An 18,098-nucleotide genomic window follows, 5' to 3' on the forward strand; every position below is an offset into this window, starting at 1 on the left:
GTTTATTACTTTCGTTTGCAGCATCGGGTCGATGCTTTTTAAGAGGGGGGTATTGACACGTGTACTTGTTTGTCTTGATCGGGCGACACGTTTCACCGCCTAAAGATGTTATCGCACAGCGCGTGACGCGCCTGCATGTATCCGAAATTTCTGGAAAGTTATCGGTGTTTCTATACGCTGTCTGTTGTCGCCGAAGCTTGTGTTATCTGATTGCATCGCCTGACGCGAATGGTGTAGAACTTTGTGGAAGGCACGCGGGTCCCAACGATTAGTCTGGAACATTTGACGACTGCTGTATAAATGCCGACGCGCCTGACCCGCTGATCAGATTTCCGACGATCGCCGACTGTGTTCGCCGCTATCGTTTTGCTATAAGTGTAGCCTGTCTTGTGGGCACAGGTTCACCCAATAAAAGTTTTGTCGTTCACAGTATTGCTACTGTGTTCTTCAACGTCACCACTACGTGACAATATCAGTCGCGAATTTCAATCCGGATCCGACTTGTTCGCGATCGAAAGTGGTCGTGTGTCACCGATATAATCGTCGCAAATGAATGGCGTGATGGCAATAACTTTGCACAAGCAAAACACATTGAAGACGTGTTGCAACTATCCAGATAATGAAAAAGAAAACTGCAAATACACGACATCAATTAATTCGCTTAAAATGGTATTGTTCCAGAAGGAAAAAAAATGTAGTGTTTTTTTCTTCTGTGAATGAGGGTGAACTAGGGCCGCAAAATTATGTGAATGGTAGCGTGCCTAAATAAAATGGCTGCAAAAATAATTGAGCAAGTACCAACATCTTCATCTCGAGTGTGTAAGCCAGTGTGTCCGTCATTAAAGAGCTGCAATTAAGCACCTTGTGTGGAGGTTCTTCACCTGCTGTCTTCGAAGCCTTGCAATCGTCTTCTGATACTTGGAATTTTGCCCTTGAGTACGCATGATGTCTTTTGGCTGTACAGTGTATTTTGAGGTAACGGTGGAGATTCCTGCAATACGTAGAATGACAGACAGAAGGTAAGCAATACTGGAGGCTTCAAAGCTATTTACTGTAGACGCTACGTTCCTTCGTATAAGCAATATTGGAGCCTGCAAAGCTTTACAATAGAGATGCTGCGTTCATTCATGCAATGCGTGTTTTATTTTATTTTATTTTGCTAAGGAAGCACTGTTATAAGGGCTAAGAAACAAGGAACTTTCTACGGTAACGACTCCATACACAATTAAAACATGAAAAGACGTATTTTCAGCCCAATGTAGAACAGCTAACAACGCTCGAGCGCACATAGCCTGCTGCAGACGTTAGGAGAGAGCGCATTATTGCCATACTGCAAATATCGCACGTGTACCGCTTCAGAAATAACTACATTTCTTTTGCAGAAGTAGAGCACCATACTTTTTCAGCAGTCGCCGCGCGTATCATAAAGCTCTCTGCCCCGAACGGCATGTGTTCATAGGCCACATTTCTTAACGAACCATTTTATTTTCTAACTTCGTCATTGTATCGAACGTGCATCGCAGCTCGGACGCTGCCGTATCGCTGTTTTCGATAGCATCACCGCTCATTGCTGCACATAAAAAAAGAATACGAAATGAAAGTCAGCGTAGCAAATGGGCAGCAGCCGTTCATGGCTGCAAGGCCGCCGTCACTCTTTCATGCGGCTAACAGGGACGTAACGAAATGTGAAGAGAATAAGTCGTTAACAACACGCAACAGAACTTGCTGTGACCTTACCATGAAACGGCGACGAAGCAGACGCTGGCAGAAGAACCCAACAACGATGCTCAGGTGCATTTTACAGAATGAGCCCGGCGGAACGGTCTGACACGGCTTCGCACATGTTGAATGGTGCCGCCTGTCAAGCTGCTAGCCACAGCCGCATTTTTCTTGATACGCTCTGCCACCTAGCGGAACCGGCGAAGCTCCATAACGCGGCCCCGAAACGGCTCGAGTGTCCGCTCTTGTCGTTTACTATGTTACTCTAAGTAACAACGGTGAAATGACCACGATGGCATCACAACTGTGAGACCGTACCGAGTGGCTCAGGCAACTTGGGCCACTTGGTCACCGTGAGAGGCTAGATAGATCAACAGAGATAGATAGATAGACAGACAGACAGACAGACAGACAGACAGACAGACAGACAGACAGATAGATAGATAGATAGATAGATAGATAGATTTATTGCGCATAAAGTAGGCAAAGAATGCTAATCGCCTTAAAATTCCTGCATTCTTCGTAGTTCCTTCGCCTTCATCATTGCCTTACTCGAAGCCCCGCGGCCGCATTCGCTGGGGGTGGACTATTAGGTTGCAAAACGAAACAGGAAAGCACAAAGGCGCAGAAAGCGCTGTGTTTGTTCTTTAATTACCTCGGGCTGATAAAAGCAAGAACCAAAGAGTAACCAATAGCAATGTATGTTTGTAGCATTAGGACTAAATGGCATGGAGCATATAGCCATATACGGTATCACTCCGAAATTTTAGTCACCCATGTTGTATGCGATAGATTTAAAAGTTCGTCTACTAAAACCATCGACACATATTTATTTTATGCATTACATGTGATTTTTATTTTACTTCAAACTTGCGACTCTTACCAAGCGCGGCGCGGAACGGCATAAGTAATTTTCGTTTCAACCCACTGAATTATATTATAATCTACTCTCACGCACGCTGCAAAGTCGCAATGAAACACTATAGGGATGCAGGTAGACACCATACATATAAAAAAAGCACCCATTCGGGCTTTGCTCAAGCAGACTGCACTTGAGATATTGGTTTACTATATCTCAAATGCACACTGCACTTGAGATATAGTGGAGTTTGTTAATATCCTTTTCTGTTCTTATGTATTTTTTGTTTAAGATTGTTCCATATTACATGCGAGAGAGGCTTACTGATGTCGCAGTGCTCCGAGGGTTATTCCTGGCTGGACTTCTCGGGGCTTCGACAAGGTGAGCCGACCAATTAAAGCCACGTTTAGAGACGCGGAAAGGAGACTGTAAGTGGAATTTTTTCGAAGAATTTAAAACGGCTTTTTTGTATCTGACAATTCTCGCTCGTTATCCTTACACAGAATAAAGAAGGCGTAGTCCAGCGTCGGTGTTTTGGTTTCGAAAATTAAAGGTTGAAAAAAATTAATTATTGCAGGAGTGCAGTATATGACCTTACTGTATGCCAGTGAGCTTGATATCAAAGTTCCACGTGGTGAATCTTCTGTAAAACTGACCTCAGCCACGTGCAGAACACAGTAATCTTCAAATTACTTGCCCTAGCGCTTCAGGCACTCGCATAAGATTGGCTTAGTATGACAGTACGTAAGTGTGCGATAGGACAGAAATAATTATATGCGAGTTATTTCGCCTAGTATAGAACGTTTACTGCTTTACGTATTTCTAAATTTCACAAAATTTTGGCGAACCCGCCATGGTTGCTCAGTGGCTATGGTGGTGGGCTTATGAGCACGAGATCGCGGGATCGAATCCTGGCCACCGCGGCCGCATCTCGATGGGGGCAAAATGCGAAAACAACCTTGTACATAGATTTAAGTGTGCGTTAAAGAAGCCCAGCTGGTGAAAATTTTCGGAGTCCTCCACTACGGCGTGCCTCATAAACAGAAAGGAGTTTTGACACATAAAACCCCATAATTTAACGTTTTGTCGCATGATGATTGTGTAACAATAGAGTTCCCGAAGGAGGTTTGTTTTGAAGGTAATTCTCCGACCATAGAAAGTTCGAGGCGACATTAAAGAACTTTGGGATAGATTTACGTCATACAGCCGCAGGCCTCCATTCTGAGTAAATTCCAAACTCCTCACCTGAACTTACGCAAACACCGGGTGGTGAACAGCAGCCTTGTTTGAACAGCCCAGCAAAGCTCTCGCCTTATTTATAAGTAAGCTTTGTTTGCTTTCAAAACAAATAGCATTACCAACATCTGATGTAATTGCCTGACCAGACCCGAGGAGCGCGCAGAGGAGAGAGGGTGATGCTAGCGCAGTGAAATTATCTAAGCGGATAAGGGGTGGCGCTGGCACCTGCGATTGGTCCGCTTCCCCTTGCTTACCTTGCGGTGGCTGGTCCAAGGTCACGGCGGCGCGCAACGGAAGGCTAAAAATGCCGTTAGAACGGATTCTCAGCAACAAGAGTTAGCAGAGCGATGTCATATACCTGCAGAATGGGCTCTACAATATTATAGTGTCCCGTAAAAATTGTTATGTGGAGAGAAATACATGCTCCCCGGCAGCTCCGAGTAGCCAGTGACAGATCAATCAGTGTGTATTCATAATTTATTCCTTTCAGAAAGAGGTAGTCGCCGGCTATTCCGAAATAAAAAAATCGGTTTAGTTGGGCATATTGCATCTTTAGTGCGCATCCGCAACTTTGACATGCTGAAGTTTCGTGGTTTTGTGACGTTGCGCGACAGACAGGTGAAGTGGGCGCAGCCTGGACACATATTTCACCGATAACTGAGGGCGAATGGCCAAAGAAGCGTGAAACCAGAAATATTTTTTTTTATTTGTTGGGCACAATCATGTATAATCAGTGGGAACACGCCATATCAAATCAGTAGTTTTCGCGGTTTGCGTGACCCGGCCTGAAACAACCGCTCAGTTGCCTCTTCCCTGATAGAAAGAGCGCATAGGATTTGCTCCAGCGAAGATGACCGTGCATCTGACCTGGTCAAGATGCGTTCCGAACTTTCCAGTTGCGGGTATCCTGCTACTTTTATTCATTCCCTAGAAAGGAGCACACACAACGATGCAATGTCGCGCACGGCTTGACCCCGGGCCCACGCTGCCGACGTCACACCGTGCCAGGAGTGAGTGAGGCGTCGGCACAGGTTCTGCGCTAATTCCGCGTACACGTGGCGCATGTTCCCGTCCGTAAGCCGAAGCACGAGTTGGTGCACGTGAAATACCGTCTCAAGAAAGAAAACGTTGCAGACGTTGTTTGCAGAATTCCCTGCGCAGACTGTGACTATGTTTATATCGGCGAGAGAAGAAACGTTTAAAGACGGCTGAAGGACCATATTAATCACGTAAGAAAGAAGATTGTCTCCAGCGCACTTGCGGTACACGTGGCAACATTTAAGTATTAGGATCACTGGGACAAGGCGAGCATAATCGCGAAAGAAAGAAACTGGTGTTCACGTCAGTATCAGGAATTGCTTCTTATCCAGACTACGACAAAAATGCTAAACAGGAATGATGGCAATCCTTGACCTGCGTAATCTAGGTGTCTCGGTTACTCACCAAAACGGACATAAGCTCGTCTCGTCGAGCAACTTTTTTGCGAGCAAGGCTTCCGTACGGAAGCCGAAACACATTTAAGTCCTTAAGCCCTATCATTTTCGTCGGCGTTTCTCTCTTGTACCTTTTCATTGTGCCTCCTTCCGGCCAGACCAATTATCGTCGAACCAACGATTTCAGAGATCACACGGACAAAACGATTGCGCGCATCTGTGGATGTGGTAGGAATACCTTGAATTCTCATGCCATAAAAAAGAAACACTGGCTTGCAAGAATATAGAAGCTGGTAGTTCGAGGTTCGTTTAGCACTTGTCGTGGCTGTTACACGCGTCCCCACCGTTCAGTGCCTTAAGCCGAGCGCTTCACCATGGAAAGTGAACGCTTCATCTGATATTCTCCCTAAATGGAAAACGACGCGACCGTATGGAAGAAAATTTATGCAGAAACTCCGCTGGGAGATGCGTAAGCATTGTGCCACTAGCTCGTCCCCATGCCGCCCGGTGCCATTATTATAGTTATGAAACTTGATCCGACCAGTATAAAGCTTATCAACCTTATCGGGCTACATCCGGCCATTATCAACCGTTTTCGATTGTTATCAGCCTTATCAGATTCGACCCGACCCTTGATAACCGTCATCGGGCGGTATGAAACTTAACGCAACCGATCCCAACCTTACCAACCCTTTCCTGTCCTTATAAAGCTTATTGGGCATGATGCGACCGTTAACAACTTTTATCGGTCCTTATCCACGTTATCGTACATGATCTGACCCTTATCAACCGTCATCAGTGCTTATTAACGTTATCAGAATTGATCCCACCAATAAAAGCCCTTAGTGCTCTTTAGCACCTTATCCATCCGCGTCGAACCATTATCAACCGTGATGAGACGCATATGACCCCTCATCATTCCTTATCGGCCTTATAAAGTCATTGACTGCTTATCTATCCGTGCTGCGCGACGTGTCGGGCATGAGCCCTCGCAGATCGGTGGCATTTTGGTCCTTGAAGGAACGCCGCAACAGAAGGAGCATCCCGCGACCACCGAAACGCAACGGGGATGTGGCGCGTTTGGCATTAAATTTTGGCCAAATCAGAAATGTTCTGATGTCTACAAAGCGAAAGTTTCCTCTTCCTGTGGTTTTATCTGTGGTCCCATCTTTGGTGATGGTGCAATATATTCCATGTTGAGATGGAATTTATTAACGCGATAGCGTTAAGGAGCTCGTGTCGCAGAAAAGCCGGTGTCGTCGGCGTCGACGTCCGCGGCGTTGGCCGTGAGCGATAAATCACGGCAGGCACTTCATAAATAAAAAGCAACTTCCAAGATGGGCTGGGTGGGAATCGAACCAGGGTCTCCGGAGTGTGAGACGGAGACGTTACCACTGAGCCACGAGTTCGATGCTTCAAAGCGGTACAAAAGCGCCTCTAGTGAACGCGGTGTTGCCTTAGAAACTAGCTGTTTCTAAGGCTCAGGCGTGCGTCGCTTGCTCAGGCGCACATTTCGTTGTCGCGCCGAACGCTGCGTTGCTCGACGCTCACCGCGTCCGATGCGGGGCGCGTAGTCGCTGTGCCGCAGCCCATTGTCTTACACCCCTGGGCGGGTCGACGGGAACGCTGTCACGTTCCACTCTTGAAGGCGAAGCTTAAGCGTCCTCCAATTTTTGCACCATCACCTAAAAAATATTAAGAGACCCTTCATAGAGACAATGTTTTATAGATTATTTTCTTTATAGTGATTCCTCTTTCGTGACGGACAGGTCTCCTCGTTGTGTAGGCTAAGCGGAAACGCACTTAGTAACATCACTGCGACAATAATGCGCCTCCATCCATCCAGTGGAATGGTCATACCAACGGCTACAGGATAAGTTCGATTGCACGTGAATCTAGCGCAAAGAGTGTCCTTCAGTAAGATAGGAATATTTATTTACTATGCATTGCCTCCTGCCATCCCGTAGGGCAAAGATATTCCGGACTACAATACATCGTTGACAAGTCAAATGGTCTTACGCCCCACAGTAACGCGTCAGTTATGAAACATTGTGCAGAGAGAGAGAGAGTGAGAGAAGGATGCATAGAATGGCAGGGAGGTTATAAAACATTGTGAAACCTTGCGCTACACAAAGGGGGACTAGGAAAAATATACAAGGACGACCGCTTTCTTTTTGTATGTTTCTTTGTGCTCGTTTCCGTAGGGCAAAGTTTCACGATGAATCATTTACATCTAATCCGGCTCGCAGTGATGCTTGAGTTATCAAAACAGTCAGTTGAAAATGGTTCTAGAATAAGCGGGGATGAATTTTATACTGTTCACTTGAATACAGGCTTCTTTTGCATTTCCGTCAGAATGCGGTCACCACTACCTCAAATAAGCACCATTGCGTTGTGCTCAGCCCAGAAACGCCATAACCACTAAGCCACCACGGCATGGAACTGTTAGAGTGAAGAAAGTGGCCAGGATGTTTAACATAATCGTTGCTGCCTAGTGCAAGCTTTGTCACTGCCGAAGGTATGCCTTCCACCCTTAAAGGGACGCTCGAAGAAAATATTACGCCGAGCTAGATCAATAGATTATTCGCCGACAAGTATATATCATCATTTTGTGCGTGCCAATATAACAGTTTGCTGCGTGGAAAATTGCCACCCAATGTCGCGCTGCTGCTCGCCAAGTTGAACCGCGCGCACCAAACAGACGAGTTGACGTAATCTCCACATGACTTCCTTCTCTGTCGATCTGCGTGAATCAGCCAGCGCTGACGTCACATGACAGGTACCATAGTATACAACTGGTGGCGGCACTCCGATTTTTCACTTTCATCGTGTTCTAGCTGACAAAAGCTGGGTTATCGCTACGAATAGCAAATTGGATACTAAACGAGCCCAATGTTTCAGTCTATCTCAACGTAATATTTTTGTTTAGGATCCTTTTAAAATATGTCTATCGTGATGCGCAGACCATTCATTATGTTTTTGTTGTGTTGCAGCACGGTGTCGTCAATCGTCAATTCCCACGCAGCCACATTCTACATCGACATCGTCTCACCGCATGTCAACATGAGCGACAGGACAGCCGCAAACGTAATGCGCCTTCTAGGTAATCTGATAATTTTTCCAAACCAGCGTTTGCATATTGCAAAACTCGGGAGTGTAGTACGAATAGGTAGATAGATCGGAGTTGTTACCAAGTGAGTGCGAAGTAAGTGGTTAATGAAGTTAGTGATTCACTTCAGCGCCACTTCGAATCCAGTGGTATCCTGTCCGTGTCGCTAATGCAGCTCTTTGAAACAGCTATAAAGGGGAATTTTCCGTCGGCCTTGTTCTACCAAAACACACAGTATCTGAGGTAATGGGCAGAGATTCTAGGTATCTTTAACAGTACAGAACAAGGGCACAGGTTCACAGACGCTAAAGTAAGAAACTATAGATACTGCACGACAGCTGCTATAACTACAATTGATGCTATCATTTTTTTTCATTGTGCGCATAATACGTTTTGGAAGGACAATTTAACAGTGCAAGTGTACCCTTTGTAGAAAAATGCCAGGATATTTGATTTTTTCTGTAGTATTCAAACTCAATAAATTGCAGTTATTGAACCACTTTGCATGCGGTCAGAGTGGACATGGCCTCAGAAGGGTCTGCGTTTAAACTCACTAGGTGGCCAAGCTGTACTTACCGACTCACATTAAGGCTTGGTGGCGCGTTCGCTCGGACTTCACATGACTGGTGGAACGCGCACAAATTCCGATCACAAAGTTAACATAACGAGTAAAGCATGACGAAGAATAATGAAGAACGAGTAAAGCATGACGAAGAATAATGAAGAGGTGGTGTCCTTGAATGGCACCACAAGTTGTGGTTTCATTCCAAGCTTTGTTTCCTCTTAGGGAGACGAAATTTTGTACTACCAGCATGACCCTAAAACGGAGCGACAAATCACCGATTGACGAGCTCATAGACTTCATAGCACCTTTTTGGGTGAAAGTAAAGTGTCAAAAACAAAGACAACTTTGATCGCATTTTTTATGATTGAGGAGTCGTGCACCGTGAAATCAACGTGTGAAGAAAAATAAACCAAAACTTCTACATTTACGGGTAAAACGCTTACGCAAAGCAAGTGGCACGGCGTCTCCTGGGCAGTGCTTCTTGCACAACAACGCAAGTCCCCACACGTCTGCATCGATTCAGGAATATTGGGCCAAACACCGTACCGCTGCTCCAACACCTCTCCCATAATCACCCGACCTCTCACCGTGTAATTTATCCTTGTTTGCAACCTAAAATGGCCGCAAATAAAGAGGTGTCGCGAATATATGGCAGCGGTCGGAAATACGGTATCTGACGTGCTGAACAGCATCCCGTAAGAAACATTTTCTTCTTCCATTCGTGACCTCCAGAAATGGCGGCAGTTTTGCGTACACAGCCGAGGGGTCCACTCTGTCAAGACGTAGAGTAAGCTTATGAGCGGCGGGCTTGTAGCATAAATGCTCACGACCTGAGTCGTGAAATTTTTCGATAAGTGCTGTTTTATCTGCTACCCTGAACAAAGCAAGCATGGCGTAGAAATGAACAGTGAACCAAGGTCATCTTTAGAGTGCTCGAGTAGCTAGCTTATGTGGACTGTATTCTTGCCGGAAAAGTTCTGTCGCATGCAGTGGTTCGGCGTTTCGCACACAGAATGCTATTCGAACCCGCAAGCAGAATAAGTCTGTATAGCTGCTTATTCCTTCGAGATCAATCGAGGAACAATATATTGGTTGGCCCAATGGCAGAACCCCGGAGTGGTCTTTTGTAGCTGATTTGTATTTAAATTTCCTTTATGACAGACTTTATTGCGTGTGTTTTGATGCAGTGCAAGGTCGGATCGAAAGTAGGAGATTGTTCATCATTCGATCATACGTTTATGTACACGAATATATGTTTCTATTTTCCATTGCGTTATGTCATTTCGTTCTGGAAAGAAAGGGTGATGAACAAAAATTAGATTAGCGGTCCATTTTCTAGGCCGGAACTGCAGTTCGCAGTAACGTATGTAACCGAGTATCTATTTTACAATAATAATAATAATATTTGGGGTTTTACGTGCCAAAACCACTTTCTGATTATGAGGCACGCCGTAGTGGAGGACTCCGGAAATTTTGACCACCTGGGGTTCTTTAACGTGCACCTAAATCTAAGCACACGGGTGTTTTCGCATTTCGCCCCCATCGAAATGCGGCCGCCGTGGCCGGGATTCGATCCCGCGACCTCGTGCTCAGCAGCCCAACACCATAGCCACTGAGCAACCACGGCGGGTTATCTATTTTACAAAGACGGAATATGATTTCGTGAGACAGACAATGGAACAAATTGAGCGCATGGGTCAGTAAAGTGAAAATTTGTTAGTCAGATGTACGGGGGTGCGCACCGTAGACTGATTATGTAGAACCAGACAGATGCTTTTGTGTACAGCTTACTATCCTGCGCTAGCTTATTAGCCTCTACAGCTCAGGAATGGATTAGTATCCACTTTCTCGCAGCAATGACGTATAAATTTGAACAAAGAGATGATCGGCTCGAATTTGTTAAATGTAACGTGCAATCTCTATAAAAGGAGATCAGCTTTTCGATGTGCTTTTTATTGCGTTCTTGTGGGCCATACAGTTGTCATCAAAGTGAAAGCGAATGCCAATTTATTTTTCAAACGCCCGTGGGGCATTAGCACGCATGCCCTACATAAGAGATGGAGAGAGAGACATGAAGAGGAAAGGCAGAGAGGTCAACCACATATCAGTCTCCGGTTTGCTACCCTACACTAAGATTGGGAGATACGGGTTAGAAAGAGGACAGAGTAGAAAGGCGTAAAAAAAAGCACACACAGAGACACACTCACAAAGGACGTTCCAGTTAGAGAAGTTCACAAAAGCCAATAGATCTCAAGAGGCACAGTAGCGTTTGCACTGCCTTTTCCTGTGACGTTAGGTCCTGTCGACGGTGTAGAATTCCTTCTTCCGATAGTGGTCGTTCGTCCAGCTGGTCGTGTTCGTGGCGAAGGGATTCCCTCTGTGGACGGTACTGCGGGCAGGCGCACAAAATATGGCCAATCCATTTTTCGTGGCCGCAGTGGTCACATGTTGCGGTGTCGGCCATCGCTATGCGGAACGCATGGGCTTTAGTAAAAGCGAGGCCCAGCCACAGTCGATACAAAAGCGTTGCGTCTCCGCGGCGAAGCTTTGATGGGACTCGAAGGCTTGATGTGGGATCAAGGGAGCATAGTCGGGAATTCTTGAAACGTGACCCATCACATTGCGGCTGGGTGCACTGGCGAGCAAGCAGGTGGAGCTTCGGTGCTGCATCAGCTCTATAAAGTGGTGTTGGTACGCGGTGGTCCTCAGTATGGGCTGAACGGACACCTTGATCGGCCCGTTGATTTCCGATAATCCCGCAGCGACATGGAAGCCATAGGAAAGTAATTTCATGGTCTGCATCACTTATATGGTGCATCGTCTCTCTAATCTGGAACAATAGCTGTCCGTGCTGTCTGTGTCGTAATGGTGACAGTAGAGGCTACGTGAGAAATGTTAAGGGGACTGCACGTTCAGCAAGAAAATCTATTGTTATGTATCAAGTTCAAGATTGTAACCCATCCATCACGAGTTATTGCTGTTTAAAAAAATATTTGCTGTTCCCTTTCATATTGATGACGACTGTGCCTCAAAAGCGAAATAATTTAGATTAGCAACATTGCTGAACACATTCAAGCCAGGTTTTTCAGCGAGAAGGTACTGCATTAAACAATTAAAACCTCGTGCACGTTCATTGTAGCAGTTTGGTATTTTATATGTGCAGATTCTGGTCATTTAAGAGCGCATTAGCTGATACGGAAAGTCTGCATTCGTCAATTAATTTATGTTCTTTGTGACAACAAAATACACAAACACCATTAAAAACAGCAATCCTAAGCATGTGTGGCTTCGATGATATTTATGGACTTGCATAACTCGAAATAGGAGCCAAGCCGGTATCCAGTTTTCAAGCATTCATTCTCGAAACAACGCCACAATAAATCCTATAGTGTTCTAGGATATGAAGAACTGAGTCCTGCGTAGTCGTTGCTAGTATAATTTTTGGTTTGCGTGAATGCTCGTGTGTGATAATGACGCTGAGCACGAAGTCTCGATAAACTCGCTAACAAAATCCTCTTCCCCCCTTCTTTCCCCGCCGACCAGTTATCTTTAGCCAGAATGAATTTGCCAAGGTCGAATAATTCGCTGCGTAGCACCCATTATCGCTCCCTTTCGCTAGATTTTACTTGCTTGCAAGATGATGCTAAATGTAGGCTGCGTGTTGCAGAATATTTCGGACCTAGCCCTAGATGAAGAAATAGCAGCTTTATTACAACTACGTAGACGTTCATGGCAGAGAAACTATTGAAATGTGTGCTAGAAAATTGAAGATGTTTTCGTAAAGCAGGCGTCAAGTCTACAGTTATGAACACTGTTAAAATGAAACTATGCATACTATTTTAAGTCCATTTTAGGGGCAACCAGAGTCATTCCCAAGGTGCAAGTTCATGTAGCAAATGTCAGTATTCATTCGGCATAACCACTATGTGTCTCAAAAATTACAGTGTGTTTATTTAAGTAATGCGTGCTGTTTTAGGTTTAACACGATCTCGGTTTCCTGCTCTGCGCGTTATCTCTCATGATGAACATCGTAGAAAAGCGCCGAAAATCACCCAGCTACGTAGCTTAGATATTAATTTGCATAAACTTTTCTTTTTAGCACTGGCAAGCGGCACCATAATGACCCTATTTGCCATCGCAGTACCATTTCTCGGCACAGCTTCAAGGGTAAGAGCAAGCTGTTACAGCTTACAGGTGACTGCATTGCCAGCGGCTTCCTTTTCCTTCCATCTTTGCACATTACATCTTGGAAGCTTGAGAATATTTTCATTGCCACACACACTCTGCAGCAACTGGCCTGTTGAAGTAGTCTTGGTCAGATCGGCAGGATAGTGCTAGCGCAAATCAGTGTGCTTAAATTTGCGTTAGCCAGTGGCCATCTTATGAAGGAGCAATGCAGCCTTACTCAAAGAATGCACCACAATTAACCCGTCGCGCTGCTGAGCTCGACGCTGTGGGTTCGATAGATGTCGTTACGGGCGCATTTCTATGGCGACGACAACAGTAAAACGCTTGTCTACTGATTTTTAATTGCCCGGTAAAGAACACTAGGTGATCAAAACGGCGTGACATACAATCAGACGGTGGTTTTAGAGCTATACATAAATTTCAATTTTTATGTAGCCGGGCAATTTTTCTTAACTTACACGTTTGAGGTCCCGAGAAATGGAGAGAGAAATGGGATGGGAGAGGCAGGGAGGTTAATCGGAGTAGATTCTGATTTGCTGCCCTGCACTGGGGGAAGGGCAAGAGTAACGTCCGGAAACTGCTCAATTGGTTATGAAGGAAGCCATAGCCAGATGTCCGGAGTAATTTCGACAACTTGGTGCCTTTTAGCGTGCAGCTCAATTTAATGACATGAGCATTTTTACATTCTGTTCGTATGGAAATGCAACGAGGCGCGACCAGCGGCCTTGTTCTAGGCAGCAAAACTTCATAGCTACGGAGCCACAGTGACGGATTACGGCAAATATTCAGTCCAGCCCGAGTCATGGATGTCAGAATCACCTGACGTTTGAGCTTTGACAAACAGCTGTACGCTGTCTGGGTTGCAATCAGCGTACTTGTAAGTGCTCTATAAAAGCAGCATGCGTACTGCCGACGAAGCTGTGCGATCCGCCCAATAATAGAGAGTTTTAGAATAGGGGCCCCAAAGAAATAGCGTCGAAGCCACTGCGCATGCGCAAGACGCAAACTCCGTTTGGGTTTTGCGTTGGGAACGCTATTTCACCGATTTAGCGGGAGCCCAAATAGCGGCCCCAAAAGCTTTGCGTCGGCAAACATGGCGGCACCCATCGAAGCGACGGCTCTAACCTAGCACAAAACTGGGTTCGATTCGCGGTAACGCGTGAAGTTCGCAAGCTAGGAGAAGTGAGTGCTGTTATCGCTTTCTCTCAACTAGCGTGTGTTATGAAGATTGACTCATTAGACGCCGCTGATTTTGAATTCGATTGTGGATTTTATGAATCGTAGGCCTAACACGGCTAAGCTTGGCTGGTGAAGGCTAGTAAAGTTGGTTTGCTCAAAACTAAGCGCAACTAATTGTTAGCTGCTTACAGAGAATAACCTCTAAATTGTACTTAAACGCGAATACACGCAAGTAAAAATTATTATTCCTATCATAAAATGGTATATTTTATTTAATTATTTCTAACAGTTTTTCTTTGACGCCGTAGTGGCGCTGTCAGCGCAAGACGCTATCCGCAAACGTCAAACCCTATTCTAAAACTCTTCACTCCTACGTGCCCCAACGCTAACACCCGCAAAGCTCTTTGGGGCCCCAAACTATTGGGGCCCCTATTCTAAAACTCCCTAATAAGACCTGTTTCTTGAAATTTACAAGTTCTCCACATTTGAACGATGCTTTTGCAGTGTCATTTGACGTTTTATTTCGATTTCGGTTGTCAATAACGTTTGGCTTGTCATTGCCAAATTTGTTGAGTAAGTCGTAGTTAGGTGTCCATTTAGTGCTCCTCTTACGCATCAGCGAAAAAAAAAAAGAGAACGCTGTTGGCGAGCCTTTCCCGTAATTGTTGTCGCCAGAATAGAGGCACGATATGTGCTCTGCTGTCTCCATAGCTCAGTTGGACTCACTTATAACGAAATCACAGTTTGTTATAATGATGATGCCGTAATCATGCAAATTAGTGCGCGTGTAATGGTGCCATAGGTACATGACGCGTTTGCACACAAGCGTAGGGAGCGGGATACCCACGTCGTTTACAAACGAAGTGAAGGTGAACAGCGTAGCTTAGCTGCAGGCTTAGCAGTCTGAAATTTTTTTCTTGCCTTTTCTCGTTATCAAACGCGCAGATATTTTAGCACACCCCCGCGATGGAACACCTCAGGGATGAAAAGTCACCTTGCGGTGCTGCGCATTCCTGGAGTGAGCTGAATACTGCATGACGGCGCAGGGAGGCAGCATGCACTCACTGTTGCGGCATTAGGGGCTGTACGAGATGTGGCGTCTACGACGTGTTTCCGCCTTCCAAATAGCTTCCCGCGTGCGCAGCCAGCAAAATCATCACCTTCGAGATCTGGTTTTTCTTATCTAAAGAAATCCGTCGCTGGGGGGCATGGATTCGGACGCCACCTAAAGGAGCCCTGTTATATGCGGCTCTGCCGCCTAAACTACTCGCCGATTCCCGGTGAAACTTCGCACAACGGTAGCATCTCTCACTGGGTTCAGTTTGTCGCGAAGTTTGCGAGAATTTTAGTTTTAGTTTAGAAGTTTAGTTGAACACAAAGCCGAAGTTTGCGTCGTCTGTTGCAGACTCCACTTACGAAAATTTGCTGCAAAAGAAACAGTGACGCCATCTCTCTGCACTACTCGAATAGCGCGTTTCACCTTGTTGTGCGCAAAGCGATTTTTTAGTCTCGCCACTTAAAACCACGGTGGCTTCCGTTTTTGTGCGAACGAAACAGATTTCAAACTAAATTTTGAGATTTCACGTGCCACAGCCACGATCCGATTATGAGGTTAGCTCCGGACTAAATTTAGAACATGTTCAGTACCGATTGCCAAACGGTACTAAACTCACTACAAAATGCTGTCTGTGTGCGACATCTTCTCGGAAGTGAGATTGCGGTTAACCGTTAAGAGTTACGCCTGCAGGAACACTTGATAGACAGATTACTCATGAGGTGGTATCGGCGTAACACGCGAAAAATGCCCAAAATTTCGCAGCATTTCATCTAAGATAAGAAATTATTTCTGAGAGTGCTTAGAATATTAGTAAATTTGTCTCAAAACACAATAGCATATGTATAAGCTAACCGGCCTTGGTTGCTTAGTGGCTATGGTGTTCGGCTGCTAATCGCGAGGTCGCGGAGTCGAATCCCGGCCGTGGCGGCCGTATTTCGATCGGGCGAAATGCGAAAGCACCCCTGTACTTAGATTTAGGCACACGTTAGAGAACCTCAGGTTGTCCAAGTTTCTGGAGTCACCCACTACGGCTGCTTCAAAATCTGATCGTGGTTTTGGCATGTAAAACCCCATAATTTCGTTCTTTATGTATAAACGACAAATGATGCCGTTCAAATAGCTCATTGCTGCATTCACGGCCAGTGCGCATGGCTCGCAGTTTAGATCGGCATCACAGTGTTCGCTAGACAGTTTATCTCGGTTACATATTTCCAGCAGTCCGTTTACTGTAAGAGCGTCTCAAGATTACAAGTTTATACATAATGATGGAATTTTCTTGTTTGTTTCGTTCCTTTTTCCACAGCTGTTTGTGTCCTTGTACTCCTCGGCTTCGGGCCCATTCTCCGGTCTGATACTTCTCGCCATCTCGTCTCCGTGGGTGAACGCGAAGGTAAATTTTATTTACACATGATTTTAAGGGTTAAACTGTAACACTGATTTGTGTGCGCTGAACAATCGAACGGTGTCACTCCTGAATCTGGTCATTTTTTCTTTCGTTATCCGTCGCAAAACTTGTATTGGGCACTTAAAGTCGTAATTGAGATTTTACTGATGTAATTTCAAAGGCACCAGCACGCTCTAACTGTGCAGAAGGGTGTTCTCATAGATTATTAGACTTTGCGCAACGCAATGAACGTAAAAACAGAAAAAGAGCGGAGTACTTCCATTGCTCTCACGTTATCGACGTTAAGCCAAGCAGAGGCACTATGGCAAAGAACAATTGGCTCTGGAGTTCACATACACTATTCACCATGTACTTTTAATCATGTAATAGACATTCACGTAACTAAGCCTAACCACCCGCCTAAGTTGTGCTGACAGGTACAAATATGTAAATGTTGCCTATCACGACAGCGCTGCTGCTGATGTAGTAGTCGTTTGCATCGCGAATAAATATTTACGTTCACGACATTATGTCCACTGTTCCTTTCCGTGCGCTGATATCACTAATTCTTTGTCGTTAACTGATATACATACGCAACCGGACAGTAGTGTACACAGCGATGGTGTTTTAATCACTTTAAGCCACATATAGTTACTTCATACAGTGTACGAAAAAATATGAAAGGGGGGGGGTGTATTTTGGGGGCAAACAACGATCCCTCTAGACAGATAGCTTCGAAACTGCTTTCTGCTATTTCGTGTATAGTTCCCGGGTTTGAAAAACCGAAATTGCACTTTCCTTTATTTGAGTGAAAGAAAAGGAACTAGTATATATCCCGCTTTACATGTAAATCTCGTGCTCCTTTTCATATTTGTGCGAAGTGCAGCTCACAAGAGCTTTAGCAAGAGTGGTGCAAAGATATTCAATAGCATTATAGGAACAGATGCCGCAATTCAGCATAACCTACAAGGACTTAACACGAATGCTCACTATACATTGCAGAACAAATAAAAAGGCTGTAAACGCATAAATAACTTGCTATGTGGAAAGCGTGTCAGCGAGTACGAGCGTAAATATGGGCTAAAACAGCGCTAAGCGTTTCCAATGGGCTGTAAGAAATGCAATGAGCCAATGTTACCGAGCGCCAGGTTATACCTAGCTGTTCCTGGTACAATCCACATTTAAATATGTTAGCACGCTCGTCATGTTGATATGAACAATTGCAGTGTGTTCAGAAATTGGTAATGCATAATGTCGCGAGAAACGCAGTAGCCGAATGCACCTTTTGGTTCATTTCACAACATACAAGACGTTAGTGTAGTCGCTGAAGATGTCCGCGTGTTCGTCTCGTGACATAAACTCCTAC

The 18,098-nt window shown here is 45.2% G+C and overlaps 1 protein-coding gene across 1 annotated transcript; it reads left to right on the plus strand.

Annotated features, from left to right (window-relative positions):
• Positions 1 to 2,885: 2,885 nt before the first annotated feature.
• Positions 2,886 to 17,634, plus strand: LOC142591493 (sodium-coupled monocarboxylate transporter 2-like). Its single transcript, XM_075703822.1, has 5 exons — positions 2,886 to 2,959; positions 8,244 to 8,353; positions 13,024 to 13,091; positions 16,652 to 16,738; positions 17,614 to 17,634. Exons 1-5 carry the CDS (start codon positions 2,886 to 2,888, stop codon positions 17,632 to 17,634), a joined length of 360 nt encoding a protein of 119 aa, XP_075559937.1.
• Positions 17,635 to 18,098: the final 464 nt, after the last annotated feature.

This window comes from Dermacentor variabilis, chromosome 8, assembly GCF_050947875.1.
Source record: "Dermacentor variabilis isolate Ectoservices chromosome 8, ASM5094787v1, whole genome shotgun sequence".
Taxonomy (NCBI): Eukaryota; Metazoa; Arthropoda; class Arachnida; order Ixodida; family Ixodidae; genus Dermacentor; species Dermacentor variabilis.

Coding starts and splice junctions, on each gene's coding strand:
- LOC142591493 (XM_075703822.1), top strand. CDS start 2,886: ATGCGAGAGAGGCTTACTGATGTCGCAGTGCTCCGAGGGTTATTCCTG. Junction 2,960..8,243: donor CTTCTCGGGGCTTCGACAAG/GTGAGCCGACCA, acceptor GTTGTGTTGCAG/CACGGTGTCGTCAATCGTCA. Junction 16,739..17,613: donor CTCCGTGGGTGAACGCGAAG/GTAAATTTTATT, acceptor ATTTGTGCGAAG/TGCAGCTCACAAGAGCTTTA.